This window comes from Brassica oleracea, chromosome C2 (genome assembly GCF_000695525.1).
Source record: "Brassica oleracea var. oleracea cultivar TO1000 chromosome C2, BOL, whole genome shotgun sequence".
Lineage (NCBI taxonomy): Eukaryota > Viridiplantae > Streptophyta > Magnoliopsida > Brassicales > Brassicaceae > Brassica > Brassica oleracea.
Genome location: NC_027749.1, coordinates 44,702,698 through 44,721,408, shown reverse-complemented (window position 1 = coordinate 44,721,408; position 18,711 = coordinate 44,702,698). Strand labels below are relative to the sequence as shown.

The following is an 18,711-nucleotide window of genomic DNA, read 5'->3' as shown; positions in this document are numbered from 1 at the left end:
TCAATCAATCTAACAATCCTAAAACCTCAAAATCAACAAACAATTCAATCAATTAAAAATCGAATTTAGTCCTTTAGGGTTTAGGGTTTCGATTCTTAAATTAGGGTTTCTCAAAATCAAATCAGGAACAATCAATTTAAGTTCTAAGGAATCGATTTCTATATTTCTAATTAAGAGATTGCCGATTTTAATCTTGTAGGTTTTTAGGGTTTTGATCAAGATCAAAGTTTCCATATTTATGGATTAGGGTTTCTGATCAATCTAGGTTCTCAGATTAAGTTTATACCTTTGTTTGTTGGGGATTTAGAACCGGACCACCTTTAGAGAGAGAGAGAGGATGAGCGGATGCAATCGGGTCGCGGATGGGAGCAGATGCGAGCTGAGGACGATCACCGGCTGTCTCGGGTGTGAGTCTCTCGGACGCGGGTCGTGTGCGATCGCGTCTCGGGTGTGGATCGCGAGCTGGACGGTTCTTCTGAGCTGGAACGTGATCTGAGAACTTCTAGGATTCAAGAGGGATCAACTGAGTTCTTGAATGAATTAAGAACAAGATTAGGGTTTAGGGTTTTTGGGTTGTGGTCGCCGGTTTTGGCTTTTAGGTTAGAGAGAGGTTTCGATTTGTCTCAGGATCTAGAGACGATCGACGATCGTGCTGATAACGTGTTGTAAAAGAATGGGGAATTGTTTCTGTATATTATTAATAACTAATAGAGGTTCCTTATATAAAGATTACAAAGTATAGGAAAAAGGAAATTATCCAAAAACTAATACAACATGAAATATGAAAAGATCTAAAACAGATAAATGGAAAACGTCCTAAGATCTAAAGTCGGCCAAGACATAGCCGACTCTCTCTCCTCTTGGACGCCGACTCTCTCTGCTCTTGGACGCCGACTTTGTCTACTCTTAGACAAGGCCACGGCTGGACCTGGACATTGTCATTGGTTATGGGTCATTCACGTAATGATTTATAACAAAAATAACCTTTTATAATCTTCCATGGTCTTATCATCCTCTTCTTCTTCCTCCTCCTTGTCACGAGGGTCAAGAAACTAGAAACCATGTTCGTCTCCTCCGAAAAACCTCGTTCTCCGATCGATTTCTACAAAGACGACGACGACAACAACAACCCATCATCTCCAACCTCACGAGACATAAACATGATGATCGACGGAGATCTCCAACCCCCTCCACATCACCAACACCAACACCAAATCCTCCTCGGAGACAACAGCAGCAGCGAGGACCACGAGATCAACAACAAGGCCCCAAAGAAGCGAGCTGAGACGTGGGTACAAGACGAAACCCGAATCCTGATCGCGCTGCGGAGAGAAATGGACGGCCTTTTCAACACCTCCAAGTCCAACAAGCATCTCTGGGAAGAGATTTCGAGCAAGATGAGGGAGAAAGGGTTCGATCGGTCTCCGGCTATGTGTACGGACAAGTGGAGGAACTTGTTGAAAGAGTTCAAGAAGGCGGCTAAGGATCAACAAGTGAGTGGGAAGATGTCGCATTACAAGGAGATCGAAGATTTGCTTAGAGAAAGGAGTAAGAAAGTGGCGACGTCTTATAAGAGTGTTACTGCTCCGTCTAAAGTTGATTCCTTTATGCAGTTTACTGATAAAGGTTGAAACTTTTTTGCTTGTTTTTGTGTTTTAGAAGAAGAGAATGGTCGTTAGGTTTCAGTTTTGTTTGCCCTTTTGGTGCTATAAAGGATCTTGACCATTAATGGCTGGTTACTAGATTTGGATTGTCTTTGTTGATGTGTCTTTATGTTACTGTAGGTTTTGAAGATACAGGCATTTCCTTTGCATCTGTTGAAGGTACTAATCCATTCAAGTATCTAAGTTAATCTTTTTGAAATGGTATTGTGATAATGTGAAGCTGATGTTTGTCTTTCTTGGCTGCTTGTTGGGAGGAAGTTTAGTTTTGCTAGCTAGTTAGTTTAGTTCTCTAGCCTCTTACATTAGTAGTGTAGCTTGATTTGTGGAACTAGTTTGATATGAGTTATTTATACATGTGTCCAGCTAATGGTAGGCCAACGCTAAATCTTGAAAGGCAGCTTGATCATGACGGGCATCCTCTCGCCATTGCTTCTGCTGATGTCGACACAGCAAATGGAGTTCCTCCCTGGAATTGGAGGGAACCCGCTGGAAATGGCAAGAGTTTATAACTTTATGTTCCAACTTGTGTTTTGTCTGGTTTCATAACTCATGTTATGTAAGCAGGCAGTGATGGTCAGCCGTTTGTGGGGAAGATCATAACGGTGAAGTATGGAGACTATACAAGAAGAGTTGGGATCGATGGTACAGCTGAAGCCATTAAGGAAGCTATCAGATCTGCGTTTAGATTCAGAACAAGACGAGCTTTTTGGCTAGAGGATGAAGAACAGGTTGTACGTTCTCTTGACAGGGACATGCCTCTAGGGAACTATACACTCCATGTCGATGAAGGTAAGTCTTTTTGCTTTCTCTTCTGGTTTGAGGTTTCTCAGCATCTATGTCTAAATGCAGGAATAGCTGTTAGAGTGTGTCACTATGATGAGTCTGATCCGTTACCAGTTCATCAAGAGGAGAAGGTGTTTTACACGGAAGAGGATTACAGAGAGTTCTTGGGTCGAAGAGGATGGACGTGTTTGAGAGAGTTTGATGGAGGGTTTAGGAACATAGAGAGTATGGTTCGGAATGTAGATAGTATGGATGATCTTCAACCTGGTGTCTTGTACCGTGGAATGAGATGAGAAAATAAGTACTGCAGAAAGCTAGAAGATAGACTCCTTTTTTTTTGTAAATATGGTCAGAGACTGATAGACTTTAAAAAAGCTGAATCCAAGATATGTTGTTTGGTTGTTAAACAAAATGGTCATTGCAAGGGACAGAGACAATGAGAAAGCTAGTTAGCTATTGGACAAACATAAACAACAAAGGTACGTGGTTTCTTACATGGTTCATCGAGACAAGGCAAGTAACGCTGGAAGCAACCTGGTTATGATAGCTTGGATCTCCCTCATGATGATCATGACATGATCTCCTTAACACTTTTCTCTCTCAAAATACACTAATATCATCAAAGTGATCAAACACTAATGGAAGATTTTTCGACCTTAGTCCACATTTTACAAATAATAACTCAAAATTTCACAATTATTGCTATTTACTTACATCAATTAATATTATTAATCTACTAATGTTGAAAATGTTGTACATCAAATTAACCACTTAATTCATAACAATAGGTATATTACTAATTAATACAAAATCAATTATAAACATAATTAAAAAACGTTTTAAAATATTTATTTAGATTCTTTGATGTTGAGAATAAAAGAGTAATCATCTTTCTTTCTTTTTCCTACCGGTAAGTAACTCGGTGTCTCTGGTGAATCAAATGAAAAACTAAACAGATGAATGAAACCTTTCTTAGCCTCTCTACTAGAGAGCTCTCTCCACTCCTTCCCCAAGCTCTCCTCCACTCACTGCCACGCCATCAAACATGGTTACATCACAGACGTTTACATATCCAACAGAGTCTTAGACTCCTACGTAAAATCAGACTTCTTGGGTCACGCCCACAACCTGTTCGACGAAATGCCTCACAGAGACACCGTCTCTTGGAACACCATGATATCCGGATACACAAGCTCCGGGAAGTTGAACAACGCATGGTGCTTGTTCACGGGTATGAGAAGATCCGGTTCTGATGCTGATGGGTATAGCTTTAGTAGACTATTGAAAGGAGTTGCTTCTGCGAAAAGGTTTGATCTTGGGGAGCAAGTTCATTCTTTGGTTATAAAAGGAGGTTACGAGAGTAATGTGTACGTTGGGAGTGCGCTTGTTGATATGTACGCGAAATGTGAGAGAGTTGAAGATGCTTTCGAGGCGTTTCGGGAGATTTCAGAGGCTAACTCTGTTTCTTGGAACGCTTTGATCGGTGGGTTTGTGCAAGTGAGAGATGTGGAGACTGCGTTTTGGTTGTTTGGTTGTATGGAGATGATGATGATGGACGATGGGACTTTTGCTCCACTTCTTACTCTGCTTGATGATCCGTTGTTGTGTAACTTGTTAAAGGAGGTACATGGTAAGGTTTTGATGCTTGGGCTTGAGAAAGAGATTACTATCTGCAATGCTATGGTTAGATCTTATGCGGATTGTGGTTCAGTATCAGATGCCAAGAGAGTTTTTGATGGCTTGGGAGGCTCAAAGGACTTGATTACGTGGAACTCGATGCTTGCAGGTTTCTCTAAGCTAGAGCAAAAGGACTCTGCTTTTGAGCTCTTTATTGAAATGCTAAGGACAAGAAACGAGATCGATGTTTATACTTACACCAGCATCATAAGCACTTGCTGTGGAGAAGAACATCAAGTCTTCGGACGGTCCTTGCACTGTTTGGTTATAAAGAAGGGACTGAAACAAGTAACCTCGGTTTCAAACGCATTGATCTCTATGTATATTCAGTTTCCTACATGCGCCATGAACGATGCTCTCTCTCTATTTGAATCCCTGGAAGCTAAGGATCTTGTCTCTTGGAACTCGGTGTTGACAGGGCTATCTCAAAAAGGTCCAAGCGAGGACGCGGTTAAGTTCTTTACCTACTTAAGATCTTTAAACACAGAAGTAGATGATTACGCCTTCTCTGCAGTTCTCAGATCATGCTCTGACCTTGCAACGCTCCAGTTAGGTCAGCAGGTTCACGCTTTAGCCATTAAATCAAGCTTTGAATCAAACGAGTTTGTAGCTAGCTCTCTGATCTTGATGTACTCAAAGTGTGGAGTCATCCAGAACGCCCGAAAATGCTTTGAGAAGATCTCCTCCACACACAGTACAGTAGTTTGGAACGCAATGATCCTCGGATACGCTCAGCACGGTTCAGGCCAAGTCTCGTTATCACTCTTCTCTCAAATGTGTAACCAAAATGTGAAGCTAGACCATGTAACCTTCACTGCAGTTCTAACAGCTTGTAGCCACTCCGGTTTGGTACAAGAAGGACTGAAATTGCTTCGGTTAATGGAACCGGTTTACAAAATCCAACCACGAATGGAACACTACGCAGCTGCTGTTGATCTCCTAGGCAGAGCAGGGCTTGTGAAGGAAGCCAAAGAGTTGATCGAATCAATGCCACTGAGTCCTGATCCAATGGTGTTGAAGACTTTCCTTGGAGTTTGCAGGGCTTGCGGGGAGATTGAGATGGCTACTCAGGTGGCTAACCATCTGCTGGAGATGGAGCCTGATGATCATTTCACGTATGTTTCGTTGTCTCATATGTATAGTGATGCCAAGAAGTGGGAAGAGAAAGCGAGTGTGAAGAAGGTGATGAAGGAGAGAGGTGTGAAGAAAGTTCCAGGTTGGAGCTGGATTGAGATTAGAAATGAAGTTTGTGCCTTTAATGCTGAAGATCGATCTCATCCTCTTTGCGAAGAGATTTATTTGATGGTTGAAGATTTGACTCAGGAAATGAAGTGGTTTGAGACTGATAATGAGTTTGATGAGCAAGCTTCACTTCTTGATGTCAATCACTCTTAGTTTCAGCTTTTTATATCAAACTGTTGTTCAAAGAAATGTCTTAACCATTGATAATCACGTGATGATATAAGAAAATGAGATAATTATGATTAATTAAACAATGTCTGGAGTAGCTTTCATTTGGCCCATATATGTGGTGGGCCTTCAATTTACAAAGTCGCAATGTTGAAGCGCGCGAACAGCTTGCGTGTTAAAACCTTTTCTTCGAATTATGTAACTTGGTTTTGTCAAATTCATTTTTCAATTAAATATTAACTTGCGTTGACAACAACAAAATAAAAAAAAACATTTTGCTATTTGAATTATTAATCATGTCTACTGGTATTGTTTTGTGATCTTTATCTCGAACTGAAGGTTATACCGTTACAACGAGCCAGCTGTCCCTTTGGGGTCATACGATAAAATTAAAATGATACATAGAAGATTAGTATGAACTATTCATAAGCATGACATGCACAAATCGAGAAATAGTCCAATTTTTTTTAAAAAATATATGCATGTGCTTTCTATATCATCTCCTAAACTGAATTCACTTCAAGAGAATTTTACTTTTGTTAATACTCTTCTAGCCTCTCATGAGGAAATGAGCAATGCCCAAAAAGAAATGGAGAAACTTCTATAAGTAGTGACTACAAAAGAAAACCCATCCACTTAAAGAGGTACATCTTTCGTATTATACGCCTACTTTCACACTATTAGCGGGAGATTCTCTTGCTCCAAGTAGCAAAAAATATTATGGAGGAAAAAACTCCATCCTACATGATTATCCAAAAATATTATGGAGGAAAAAACTTCATCCTACATGATTATCCAAAAATATTATGAAGGAAATTCCATCCTACATGATTATCCAAAAATATTATGGAGCAAACGCTTCGGGGATGATGCCTTAATTGGTCCACGTCGAGTTATACCCTCCACTGAACTCGCTCAAAAGAGTGAGTCACAAGCACAAAAAAACGACTAGAGGTAGGAAGTCAAGTAAGCCAACCCAAAAAATTCAAGAAATAGAATGGACATTATCTAAGGCCTAAGAATAGAGGAAAACATGTCTCAAGAGGTCGAGGCAACCAAAACTCCTAAAATTTATTCACCTTGTCTCTTTCTCTAGCTTAAATTGTTTTAAGCTTTATCTCAACTGCAAAATGTTGTAATTTTCTATGCTTTCCATCAAATTTGTAGCAAACTATATGGCTCAAAAACCATATCAGTTATTTTGATGCATCAAATTAGTTTAAGAAAAAGAAAAAAAACGAGCCAGTTATAATTTATATGACTACGACATATATGCTAATGCTTTATATATATTACGCTGAATTTAAACCCACCATATCAAATTATTAATAATAAAATTTGGATACGGCCAGTGGCGGCGGAGGCAGAATATTTTTCTACATGGGTCAATTTTACAGCAACTACATTTTATGGGGGTCAATATGTTAATTTCTTGATATTTCATCAGGTTGTAGAAAGAAAATACAAGTAAATTTTATTTTCTAGAAGAAATGATATGGGTCATGTGACCCCCCTCCTCGTGCAATAGCTCAGCCACTGGATACGGCTGGATTTGCTCAAGTCCTCGCTACCCTGTTTAGCTAATTTCCATAGAGGTGTTTTTAGTTTGCTTAACCCTAATAATATTTTATTTTGATTAAAATTTCGATAAAAAAAGGGCGTGATTAGTCACCCACTGGCGTGTATCCGGCAAATACCAAACCCATCCACTCAAACAAGTTTAAAAATTAATATCTCAATGATGAATTGGTTATATATTAATTATTATAATATATTAATGTCATAGGATGAAATCATATTATTCGATTGCTCTTTAATTCAAATATTATTTGTGTGTATTTCTTGAAATCTTTAAAAGACAAAGAATCTAGTTGGTGAACGAGTCCTTTCCCTTACCCAATCGTCTAATTACTTTCTTAGACATGTTCCATTTCAAACTATATTATAAATTAGTACACTGACTAGAGATTTTAATTGTAACAAAAACTTGAAGAACAACAACAACAAGAAGAGAAGATGAAGAAAGTTATGGTGATTATTGACGAGAGCAACTCAAGTTATGATTTACTTGTTTGGGTCCTCACAAATCTAAAAGATGTCATTGACAGCTCCAAAGTTGTGATCTTCGCAAAACAGCCACAAAATTCCTTCACTCCTCCTACCGCACTTTCTTCGTCGGTGGGCTTTGCTCAGATTTTCTATCCATTTTCTGCCAGTTAAGTCGTCTTGTCTTATCGACCATGTTCTTTAGATTTTCTTTAAAGGTTGTTTTTTTTTTTCTTATGTGTTTTTATGTTTCGCAGATGCAGAACTCATGAGATTGGCTCAAGAAAAGAATACAAAAATTGCGTTGGGTATATTAGACAAAGCCAAGAAGTTATGTGGAAATCATGGGGTAATGTTTTGACCAAATCGTATTTATGGCATCATTTGTGGATATATATTAATAAGTTTAAAGTTTATTTCATTAACAACCATTTGTTGTGTTTCAAAAAAAAAAATAACAACCATTTGTTGAAATGTTTAATCTCATCATAATCATGTTGAAAGCAGGTTAAAGCAGATACATTTACTGATGTTGGAGACGTGAAAGATATAATCCACAAAATAATTCAAGAGCGAAAGATCAATTTAATAGCTATCAGCGATCAACAAAACCGAAATCTTAAAAAGTAAGAAATTCATAAATAGTTCGATGGTTTTTTTATTCGGTCAGTAAACTTAATATTCCATCCATTTCATAATATAAAATGTTTATAAAAATATTTTTTTTTTTCAAAATATAAAATATGTATTTTTAAGATAATTTTAATTTTACAAAAAATTGCATGACCAAAAGTATTTTATTATATAATTTATGATTTAATAATGCATATTATTTTATTTTAAATTATAAAATAAATTTATTTAATGATAATAATTTATTTAATGATAAATTTCTTTTTTGGGTTTTTAACCCGAACACTACGCAATATGAAATATGAGTAATGAACGAATATTCCGAGAGTATGTCCTTGAGAACATCAGTTTCAGAATCTCAAATGAAGTATTAGGTCCGGGCATTTTAACCTGGATCCGAAATCCGAACCGGAACGAAGCCAAAACCGAACAAAAAATTTACAAGTACTTTTTGGGTCTAAATTTTTTTTACCCGAAAGAACCGGAACCGAAAAGAACCGACCCAAATAGACCCGGATCCAAAAAGAACTGACCCAAATAGACCCGAACCCAACTTAAAACATGTATATCCAAAACTATGATTTTTTGTGTTCTATTATATATATTACTTTATGATTTAGTTTTAAATATCTTTTGTTAACAACATTTGTTATTATTTTGTAATATTTTTAAGTAATATGAAGCTTTAAAATGTAAAATTTAGAGTTTAAAATGTTTTATTTTAATTATTAATAGTTTTATTAAAGTTATTTTGTAAAATTTTAGATATATATGACAAATATCGACTATATTTGATGGAGTTGGATATGTCATATCATTTTCATATCATAAATATCCGAACCCGACCTGGACCCAATATGAACCAGGAAAATTACGGGTATTTTATGGATTTTTTTAGTTATAGATCCGAACTGACCCGGATCCGAAAAGAACCGATCCAAACCCGAACCTAAAATTTCTAAGTATCTATTGGGTCTAAATTTTTAAGACCCGGTCCTGAAAGGAACTGGTCCGAACGCTATCAGAAGATCCGAACTTCCACGCCTACGAAGTATCGTTATGAATATATTTAAGTAGTCTTCGTTTATCGTTTAGTTCAGTATAATAATTTGTTGTAATGAACGAATAACAAATACAATGACCACTATCCTTATATAAATGCAGGTGTTTACCTACTACAGAGTGTTCTCTTGTGGTCGTGAAATGAAGCGAGGATTTGGCAAACATTCAGATGGTACAAAACGCAAAAAAGTATATGTAGTGTTGTATGCGATTGTGATTATGTAAAATATATGATTACGTTAGTTTGGGGTTGTATAGTTGAACATTTGGTTGTATGTATATGAATAAATAATATATAAATTAGAAAAATCTATATTGTTTAAAAATTTATATATAGTTGAAAAATTATTGTTTACAAATGGAGAAGTAGTATATAGAAAGAAGACAAATCTGGAAAGCCATAAATATTTTTCCTAGACCAAAGTTGCTAAATTAAGAACATGGAGAGAAGAGATTTTACAAGATGAGACTTCTTTTCCTTTTGTTAAAATGTTCCTATCAAGAGCGATACAGTTACCACAGATCGTAATAGTACAACAAACACAACCAATAAAACTAGCATATTGGAAACCGAGGGAAAAGAGAGTGAAAGATAGGAGACATTTAACCTAATCAAAAGAAGGATTGGATGAAAACAGTGAAATAGGTGTTCGGTAAAAAACACAAAATGCGGCATAAAGGCCCATTAAGCAATTGAGTACTATGCCTAAACTGACGTCGTTTAATTGAGTTTCTCATCAACATCATCTTATCTCTGAAAGCTTTTGAGAAGTTTCTCATCTGCTGTGCCCTCCATGGCCGTTCCTCTCACTCTCTCCTCCCGCTATTGTCACCGTCTCTACTTCCCTACCACTTCATTTAAGGTACTCCTCATTCCTTTTCTATTAACATACATTCACGAAATATCAAGCTTTTGTGTAGTATCGTCAGCAACAAAGTCGTTGTAGTATAGTGGTAAGTATTCCCGCCTGTCACGCGGGTGACCCGGGTTCGATCACCGGCAACGGCGTTAGTTTTTATCCTTTTTTTTTGCCAAATAAAACTTGTGTAGTCAAAGTGTTCGATAGAATGTGACCCAGATGAGAGTCTTGGTGATGTTTTGGTTAGATGTGTTTGTGGCCTCAAGGCAAGAAGTGAGAACCAAGGAACTAGATTGTAGTTGGTTGTTATGTAAGATGTTTTGTTTCGATGATAAGCTCAAACCAGTTTCTGCATCCACATTGGAAGAAAGATCCTTCTGTAAATCTATGCCCTTGTTTAGTTTCTTGATGCAGCAATCACCTTCTTGTTGTGTTCTTTCAACAGGTATGCGTTCAGGGTTACCCCCAAGTACGTGCCTGCGAACATCAAAGACAGAGATACAGCTGGATTTGAAGATGGAGATGAAGTGTCACTGGAGCCATTATTTTAACATTTTGTAAAACGGTATAATAAGATTATTTGTAACATTTTGTTTCTCAATGGAAACTTTTTTCAAACTGCAAAGAAATTTTACAGAATATGTTTTTAACGAGTATGGGGTTATTAATACAAAGCTTCCCCCATATTTTGTTTTATAGAGTTTAGAAAACCAAATTGTATATTATGCGAGAGAGAGCCATTACGCCTCTTCATCATCATCATCATCATCATCAATGTAAAATCTTCTTCTGACACGGCGTCTTTGAGTTCCAGACTCTTGTTCATCAGAAGACGGATTATTATTGTTCTCCCCATCTCTACGTGATGTTCCTGTCTCACCTTCATAGCTCTCTCCCCAAAGCCTTGAAGACCTTATCCTCCTCACACCTACCTGTGACCTAGCTCTAGATGTACCTGACCAGCTACTACTACCACTCCTTGCACCGCCACTCGATTCTGGTCTAAACACGCGGATGAGGAAGAAAACTGTAAGCCAACCACCGTCATCAAACGACATGATCTCATCGTCGTTGTTGCTTCTTCCTTCTCCTCCTGCAAAAGAAGACTGCAGTGTGCTGAGCAAATCACCCAAGTCTCTCTGCCTTTCTAGCCTCCTCCAGCTCCTCTGCCTCTCGGGATCCGCTTCTGATGGCCTCACCCCTGGATGCAGCAGCCTGGCGTGCTTTCTCAGGTCAGAGTAGGTTCCGCTGAACTCACAAGTCTCGGAAGAACAGCTTCTACGTTTTGCGTTCATGAAACACCGAGCAGGCTCATCAACTACCCATTCTTTTATATTTCCACGGCATAACGGGCAAGTAAGCTTCGGTTTGCCTTTCTCTTGCTCTGCCTCTGCTTCTACAATGCCTTCTCCTTCTCTCGGATTCACAACTGTTACCACAGATGCAGCCTCAGCTACTACACCTTCTGTCTCAGTTGGTGTCTGCTTAGAAGCTTTACGGTACTGATCGAAACAGTTTGAATGCCGGTGGCTAGTGTCGCACATGTAAGGCCTGCAGCCATTATCATAGGAAGAACAAACGAGAAGGATTCCGTTGTGAGGATGTTCCATACAGACGGGACATCGAGCTTCTTCCCATTCCTTAACTTGCTTCTCACTTGGCTTCAAAGCACGGCTTGACTCACAATACAAAGACGATCCTCTAAGCCTCTCATGAGATACAGAGCGGTGTTTCCTCTCTTTAGGCATGGCTCTTAGGATGCAAACGAAAACAACTTAAACCTGCAACAACATGTTATGGAGTTACTTAAGCACAAAGGTTTGTTCTTCGATAAAGATCCTAAATAACTTGTTACAGCACTCGAAAATTTCGTACTTTATGTTCTAATCGATTAACCCATCTGTTCAATCGACGAAAGGAAGAAACCCTAGATGAATACGAGATGATTACATGAATCAAAACCCTAATGTGAACCAAACCCTAAAACTGAGTGAGAGATAGAAGAGACGAAGAAGAAGAGATAGATTACCGGGACAAAGGTGTAGAGAGAGAGAGAGAGAGAGTTTTGAGGGAGACGAGACGATGAATCGATTGATAAACGGAGGAAACCCTTAAATCGGGCTCCCCATAGAGAGAGAGAGCTAACGAGTCGAGACGAGGAAGATGAGGCGGCTACTTTCCTTCTTTTCTTTACTTTCCTTTTCGAGATTTAATTTAGGACAAATCTCCAAAATAGCAACTTTCTTAGTTTATATCACAAAAATAGCACTCAAAAATTAAAATGACCAAAATAACACATTTCTAAGTTTATCATTTGAAAATTTTAATTTTTTTATTTTTCAAAATTTGAAATCTTATCCCCAAAACCTCATTTCTCAACTCTAAACCCTAAACCCTAAACTCTAAACCCTAAACCCTAAACTCTAAACCCTAAACCCTAAACTCTAAACCCTAAACCTTAAACCTTAAACCCTCTAAACCTTAAATCCTAAACCCCACCCTTTAACTCTAAACCCTAAGTTTGTGACTTTTGATAAAACATTAAGTGCTATTTTTGTGACTTTTGACCTTGAGTGCTAGTTTGGGAACATAAACTTGATTTAGTGCTATTTTTGTCTTTTTCCTTTTAATTTATTATATAAAAATAATTTAGCAACACTAATAAACAAATTTATTTCCAATAAAATATACCCTAAACTCTAAACCCTAAACCCTAAACTCTAAACTCTAAACCCTAAACCTTAAATCCTAAACCCCACCCTTTAACTCTAAACCCTAAGTTTGTGACTTTTGATAAAACATTAAGTGCTATTTTTGTGACTTTTGACCTTGAGTGCTAGTTTGGGAACATAAACTTGATTTAGTGCTATTTTTGTCTTTTTCTCTAAAATATACTCCTATTATTTTCAACAATATTGGCATATCTCTTTTCTTTTATATTAAAAGATGAGCATTCCTATAAATTAACTTTGCACTAATGTGTTATTAACCAAAATGCTATTTCTTACGTGTCATCACAAGAGTTCTTCTCACGTTCTTTAACTAAAAATCCTTTTTTACTAGAATAATTACATGTATTGCCATTGTTATAAACCTAACTTATTAGAAATTTGTAATCATTAGTTGCTTCAACGATAATTTATCATGGTTATGTTTGTATATTAAACTTAGATAAAACATGTTTACAATGTCCATATAAGCCGCCTTGATATAAACTTGTATAGTTATATATTTTTATAAATATATACAAAATAATTTTATTATATAATTGATATAGTCGTACCATATAGCAAAAAAATAATTATATAATAGTTATATAAATATATATATGCAAAACATTAATATTATATAGTTGATATGATCGTATTGTCTACAAAAATAATTATATTATGTATATAAATATATACAAAATAATTATATTATATAATTGATATGGTCGTACTGTAAATCATAAGAGTTCTTTATATTTATTTAAATTAAAGGTTGGTCCAATCATATATGTATATGGTATATTAGATCTTCTCGTATATAACCTTGGAAAACTGTTGGTCATTTGGTAATATTTCATACCCAATTTTCATAAATACATTTTGCCTAAATTATAGTGATTAATTTATGAGCAATAATGAGACGTAAATTAGCATTTCCATATATGGATTTTTAATTTGAACATCCTTTAATTTTGTATATCCGTTAAGGAATATATATGACACATTGAATACTAATTATTAATTAAGAATGAGGCATGATACATTATGTACATTAGAACATCTATAAATTAATTTACAAAAGTTTTCTTATTTAGATTTTTTTTATTTTATGATATATTTATTCTAAGATAAGAAAAATATTTGATTTTAGTGTATAGACATTAATTGTTGTATTTTGAAAATTGACATTTATATTAATTATATTATATTATTTGGTGTATATAATATATATTATATAGAACTTAAATGTGGTTTTAAATATAATATTACTAAATTTCATCAAAAATATATTAAGTGTTAAGAAAATATAAAAATAATTCCATTGTTAATATAAAACAAACAATATAATAATAGGTTCTTACTTATATAAAATATGTATACATATAAATTATTAATTTATAATTTTAATTGGACCATATATTTACATAGAATTTGCTTTTCTAAAAAAATATTATCTTATTATTTTATCGATTTGTGTCAAATTTTGAACCTGCCTAAATTGAGACCGAGAAAATTTATTGATTTATAGAGATTATTAATTTATCGAGTATTCATTTATAGAGGTTCTACTGTACATGTATTATAATTTTTTTAATTTGTTATATTGTATTGTAAAATTAAATTATATCACACATATTTATTATTATATAACATAATATTTTCATACATTATCTCATCATGCACAAGTCATTATCAAATCTTTACATTTTTTATCAGATTATACTATATTCTTTTTAATGCTGACAAAAAAAATACTATATTCTTTTTAAAAGAGTCGTGGCCGATTCATTATATACGTTTTAAACGAGTTGCATCGATTGAATCATTGTGTCTTTAACTTTATTAAATCTTTAAATTATTTTTCTTTCTATTACTGAATTTGCGTGATCCGTGTCTGTATGTAAAGTAAGTTGAAGAACAAAATCTTTTTATTTACAGCAAATTACGTGATCAATATGGTTATGGTCTGTTAAGGTAATTTGGGCGATAATCTCGGAGAGCAAGTTTTGGTTAATGAATTCGTAAATGTTTTATATAATTAATCACATACGATTTCATCATTTGAAATCTAATCATTCCTCATCCTATATATAAATAGGTTGTTTTGAGCACATCTACTCATCACATTCTTCTTCCCAAACCTTCATTACAGATTCGATCTCTTGAGCAAAACACTTATGCTGGGTCTCAACTCATTATATAACATGTAGTCTTGTGACTATGACTTTTACCTTTCTAATACCTATATATTAAAAATTATAATCTCTTTTAATCCATTCACTCTGCGCAGGGCGCGGGTATCACCTAGTACTGACATTATAACAACGTTACAAAGTTTTGTGTCCACATTTATTTATTTAGATACCACGTTTCAAAGTTATTATAATTGTTTTGTAGAATGTTAGTAATTGATATTATTAACAATTGTTTGTTGTTGTATTTTTGTCTTTGTTTGTTTCTTTTGTTATTAGAAAATTAAGCGTCAAATTAATTGTTAACTAACTTTTTATATAGATAGTTACAGTTATTTGAGAGAAGCAATGTAAATCTCTGTTTATATAAGACATTAGGAGATTGTTTAAAAAAAGATATTAGGAGACTAAGTGTTAAATTATACGATAGTTACTTTATTTGAGTGAAGCAATGTTATATTTTATTTTTTTCCAGACTAATTTTTGAAAAATATTTGTATTGTTTATATAATAATTATTACTTATGCTTTTCCATAATTTTCATCTTTCTTGGCATAAGATTTAATAAATAGCAATTCTTTCAAATTAGTCATTTTTAAGTTTTTATCACAAAAATAACCTTCAAAAAGAAAATGACCAAAATAGCTTTTTTTTTATTTTGAAAATTTTAATATTTATTTTTAAAAATTTGAAGCCTTATCTCCAAAACTCCACCCCTTAACTCTAAACCATAAGTCTAGATTAGTTAATCCTAGGATAAAAAAATATTTTTACCTTTTAATAAAACTTATTTTGGTTATTTTTTTCATTGAGGGTTAAAAATTTAAAAAGTGCTATCCTAGAAAATTTATCTTTAATAAAATGTGAATACTGTAAAAAAATTTGATCAAAGTGAATATTTTAATTAAATTTTGTATTTTTTAAACTTATATATTTTCATTAAAATATTTTTTTGACTAAATTTTCACAATTATTAAGTTAGATTCTGTGATATAACTAAAAATTTATTGTTAAATATTTTTGTTACTTTTTAATTTTCCAAACCGATTTTTGTTTAATTTTTCAACTATTTCTTAATTTTTGGTTAAAGTTTTTCAGTATTATTTTTTAGTTCTCTAAATTTATTTTTGGTCAGATGAAACATAATTCTATGAGTTAATAGCTTTTTATATTTATTGGCCTAGGTTTGATAAAATGTTAACAATAACGTAATTTGATTTCTCTTTTTTTGTTCTTATTATGATCTATTTATTTCTACATTTTATGTATTTTTAATTATTTTATGGATTTACATTAAATTGATTTGATGTTTAAATTTTTAATTAAATTCAAGTTATTTGTCTTTTTCCATCAGATAGAAAACTTGGTGGACTATTCGGTTTGATACATATGACACATTTCTTTGTGATAGTAGCATATGACACATCTTTGTGATTTAATTTTATTTTAAAATCAATTCTATATATTTTTTTTTTATCAAATTCAAATGTAATCTTAATAAGTAGTAAAATTACAAACATAATTATGTAGGAAACAAATTTTTGGGAATTAAATTGTATGTAATCATTAATTGTGTATATCCTAAATCTACGAAGAATTAGGCATAAAAAGGAGAATTCAAAATCAAATCTTCCGAACTCAGCAAAATATAAATTTAAATTTTGGTTTAGCACGTGAAGTCTACTAATTTACGCTTAAGTTTCACTAGTTAAATTTGGGTTCCTCGTTAAATATTAATAAAATGAAAACTCTTATTTCATTCTTTTTATCTTCTCTGACGGCGTTTCATCTCTTCTCTCCCTTTTTCTGATGCCAAAGAACCAAGCAAGTCTTCTTGTGTTCAAAGGTCTCTCTTTGTTTGATTCGATTTTGGGTCATGTATTGATATGAGTTTCATGCTTTGGTTTAGCTAATTTTATTCATGTCGTTGTCTTTCAGATCTGTGCTGATGGTTTCACGGTGACGTTCCCCATCCCGCCGATAGGTGAAAACCTCTCACTCTCTGTTTTTGGTGAAGCCATGGAACCTCTCTTTCTCTCTCTTTACGAAGCTTCCGGTGGTCTCCTCTTCGTTCTTCCTCTTTGCCTCACAGACCAATGTTGGTGCTTCTCAGTTCAAAGGTGTAAAACATCTTGTCGCTTTTTCTACTCCTATGCTCTTAAGTTTTGCTGCTTGATGTCGTTCTTTTATGTTTGTTCATGGCAGACAACTCTTTGGTGGTGGAACAACGTCGATTTCAAGGCGAGAGAAGCTATGACGCAGCCAAGATCGAGAAGCAGATCTGATGAATTTCATAGAATCAAAGACTTATTTATAGGTAAAGAAAAAAGAAAGAATGCATTTAGTGAACAAAGTGGGAGGAGTGGGTCGGTTGTGTTAAACGCAACGTAATGTTGGACTAAATCCCTGTGTCTTATGAGTAACATGAATCGACATCAGGAATTGCTCAAAAAAAAAAAAGAATCGACATCAAGATGGCAACGTCGCCCGAAAAAGATGTAGCCAACATGAGTCGGTTTATTCATTAAACCAATTTGGACTTTCGTTTTATCTATTCTATGGTCCAATTCTAAATAGATAGTTATTGTTGTGAGTGGCCCAACTCTAAAGAGATTATCACAAAGGTTTAAGGTCAACATAGTAGCCCACATACACAAAATATTTTCGTTTAAAATTTCATCAAACAAACCTCAATCCAATAGTTATAACATTAAGTAAACATTGTGTTTTAGTTAATGGACACGTGTCACACCCACATATCTTGACTTTGTGATCTGGATGCTGAGGTGACACAACAGGAGAGAGACAAACATTTTTATATATATATATAGATAATTCTTTCTAACAATGAATACATCTTGTATTTTTCTTAAATTGGTCTTTGTTTTTTGGATTTTTCTTTTAATAATAAAATTGACTATTTTTGAAGATTTTTCAGAATTATTTATTAAGCTTATATTATTGGCTACCTGGTAAAGTAATACTAATAAACAACATTTTTTTTTTGTTGATCAAAATTATACAATTGAGTTACAAGAGAATTAAATATGTTCTACAAGGCCTAGTCCATGAGCTAGTAGCCTTTTTCATTTATGAGAGTGTGCTCATTAGCTACGGAGACACAGTGCAAAGAAAACCATGTTTGGAACTTGGCCCATCATCAAAACTAAATTAGTACCAATAGTCACTTGGAACTTGAAAGAATCTCTTGTAAAAATCCACATGGAAACTTAATTTCTTTTTGTCACAATTGATAATTCTGTATGGAAACTAAATCAGTGGGCTAGTGAAACCATATATCACAGTTGCATTAAAAAAAAGATCCGACTTATTCGAACCCAATTCTGTGTCCACAAGATCATATTTGAACCCAACCGATTCAGTGAAAACCAAGCCTGTGCTCGACCACTTGGAGAGAACCAACACCAAAATATCAAATTTGGTATAATTTCATGTTTAATAAGATACCAAAATTGACATAATTCCATCAATTTGTTGTAATTTAATGTAACATTATTCATCACACAAGATCTTTAAAATACATATTTTATTATATTTTATTTATTAATATATTTTTATTATTATTATTATTAATTAGTTCAAATTTGTAAGTAAACATAAATATATTGTATTATTTGCATTTTTAAATTATTTTTAATACATATATTTCAGT

At 34.1% G+C, this 18,711-nt stretch overlaps 4 protein-coding genes, 1 long non-coding RNA gene and 1 other non-coding gene across 7 annotated transcripts; 5 read left to right on the top strand and 1 right to left on the bottom strand.

The window, feature by feature from the left end:
* Positions 1–986: 986 nt before the first annotated feature.
* LOC106322531 (trihelix transcription factor GT-4) lies at positions 987–2,972 on the top strand. 2 transcript variants are annotated; one of them, XM_013760588.1, is made up of 5 exons: positions 987–1,548; positions 1,785–1,823; positions 2,028–2,159; positions 2,229–2,453; positions 2,514–2,972. In XM_013760588.1, the coding sequence occupies exons 1-5, from the start codon at positions 1,062–1,064 to the stop codon at positions 2,738–2,740; spliced, it is 1,110 nt and encodes a 369-aa protein (XP_013616042.1). In that variant the 5' UTR covers positions 987–1,061; the 3' UTR covers positions 2,741–2,972. The 2 variants fall into 2 exon arrangements, with proteins under 2 accessions (XP_013616042.1, XP_013616041.1); XM_013760587.1 differs by having other exon boundaries at positions 988–1,626; positions 2,514–2,968.
* A 374-nt stretch (positions 2,973–3,346) lies between these two features.
* On the top strand, positions 3,347–5,601 carry LOC106323062 (putative pentatricopeptide repeat-containing protein At3g25970). Its single transcript, XM_013761231.1, has one exon. The coding sequence runs from the start codon at positions 3,408–3,410 to the stop codon at positions 5,517–5,519; it is 2,112 nt and encodes a 703-aa protein (XP_013616685.1). The 5' UTR covers positions 3,347–3,407; the 3' UTR covers positions 5,520–5,601.
* A 1,820-nt stretch (positions 5,602–7,421) lies between these two features.
* On the top strand, positions 7,422–9,549 carry LOC106325875. Its single transcript, XM_013763926.1, has 4 exons — positions 7,422–7,749; positions 7,838–7,929; positions 8,088–8,206; positions 9,378–9,549. The coding sequence occupies exons 1-4, from the start codon at positions 7,551–7,553 to the stop codon at positions 9,418–9,420; spliced, it is 453 nt and encodes a 150-aa protein (XP_013619380.1). The 5' UTR covers positions 7,422–7,550; the 3' UTR covers positions 9,421–9,549.
* Positions 9,550–9,994: 445 nt separating this feature from the next.
* Positions 9,995–10,776, top strand: LOC106327849. Its single transcript, XR_001267525.1, has 2 exons — positions 9,995–10,138; positions 10,581–10,776. It is a non-coding gene; the product is annotated as an uncharacterized LOC106327849 (long non-coding RNA).
* TRNAD-GUC lies at positions 10,213–10,284 on the top strand. The gene has a single exon. It is a non-coding gene; the product is annotated as a tRNA-Asp (tRNA).
* On the bottom strand, positions 10,709–12,328 carry LOC106327848. The gene is made up of 2 exons (XM_013766132.1): positions 12,165–12,328; positions 10,709–11,916 (listed from the first exon to the last, which is right to left on the bottom strand). Exon 2 carries the CDS (start codon positions 11,881–11,883, stop codon positions 10,876–10,878), a length of 1,008 nt encoding a protein of 335 aa, XP_013621586.1. The 5' UTR covers positions 11,884–11,916; positions 12,165–12,328; the 3' UTR covers positions 10,709–10,875.
* Between the last annotated feature and the right edge of the window lie 6,383 nt (positions 12,329–18,711).

Bases quoted from the DNA above. Each gene is read 5' to 3' on its own strand.
- LOC106322531 (XM_013760587.1), top strand. From the start codon at position 1,062: ATGTTCGTCTCCTCCGAAAAACCTCGTTCTCCGATCGATTTCTACAAA. The intron at 2,160-2,228 runs GCAAGAGTTTAT...TTATGTAAGCAG, and splicing joins GAGGGAACCCGCTGGAAATG to GCAGTGATGGTCAGCCGTTT. The intron at 2,454-2,513 runs GTAAGTCTTTTT...GTCTAAATGCAG, and splicing joins TACACTCCATGTCGATGAAG to GAATAGCTGTTAGAGTGTGT.
- LOC106325875 (XM_013763926.1), top strand. From the start codon at position 7,551: ATGAAGAAAGTTATGGTGATTATTGACGAGAGCAACTCAAGTTATGAT. The intron at 7,750-7,837 runs GTTAAGTCGTCT...TATGTTTCGCAG, and splicing joins TTTCTATCCATTTTCTGCCA to ATGCAGAACTCATGAGATTG. The intron at 7,930-8,087 runs GTAATGTTTTGA...TGTTGAAAGCAG, and splicing joins AGTTATGTGGAAATCATGGG to GTTAAAGCAGATACATTTAC.
- LOC106327848 (XM_013766132.1), bottom strand. From the start codon at position 11,883: ATGCCTAAAGAGAGGAAACACCGCTCTGTATCTCATGAGAGGCTTAGA.
- LOC106323062 (XM_013761231.1), top strand. From the start codon at position 3,408: ATGAAACCTTTCTTAGCCTCTCTACTAGAGAGCTCTCTCCACTCCTTC.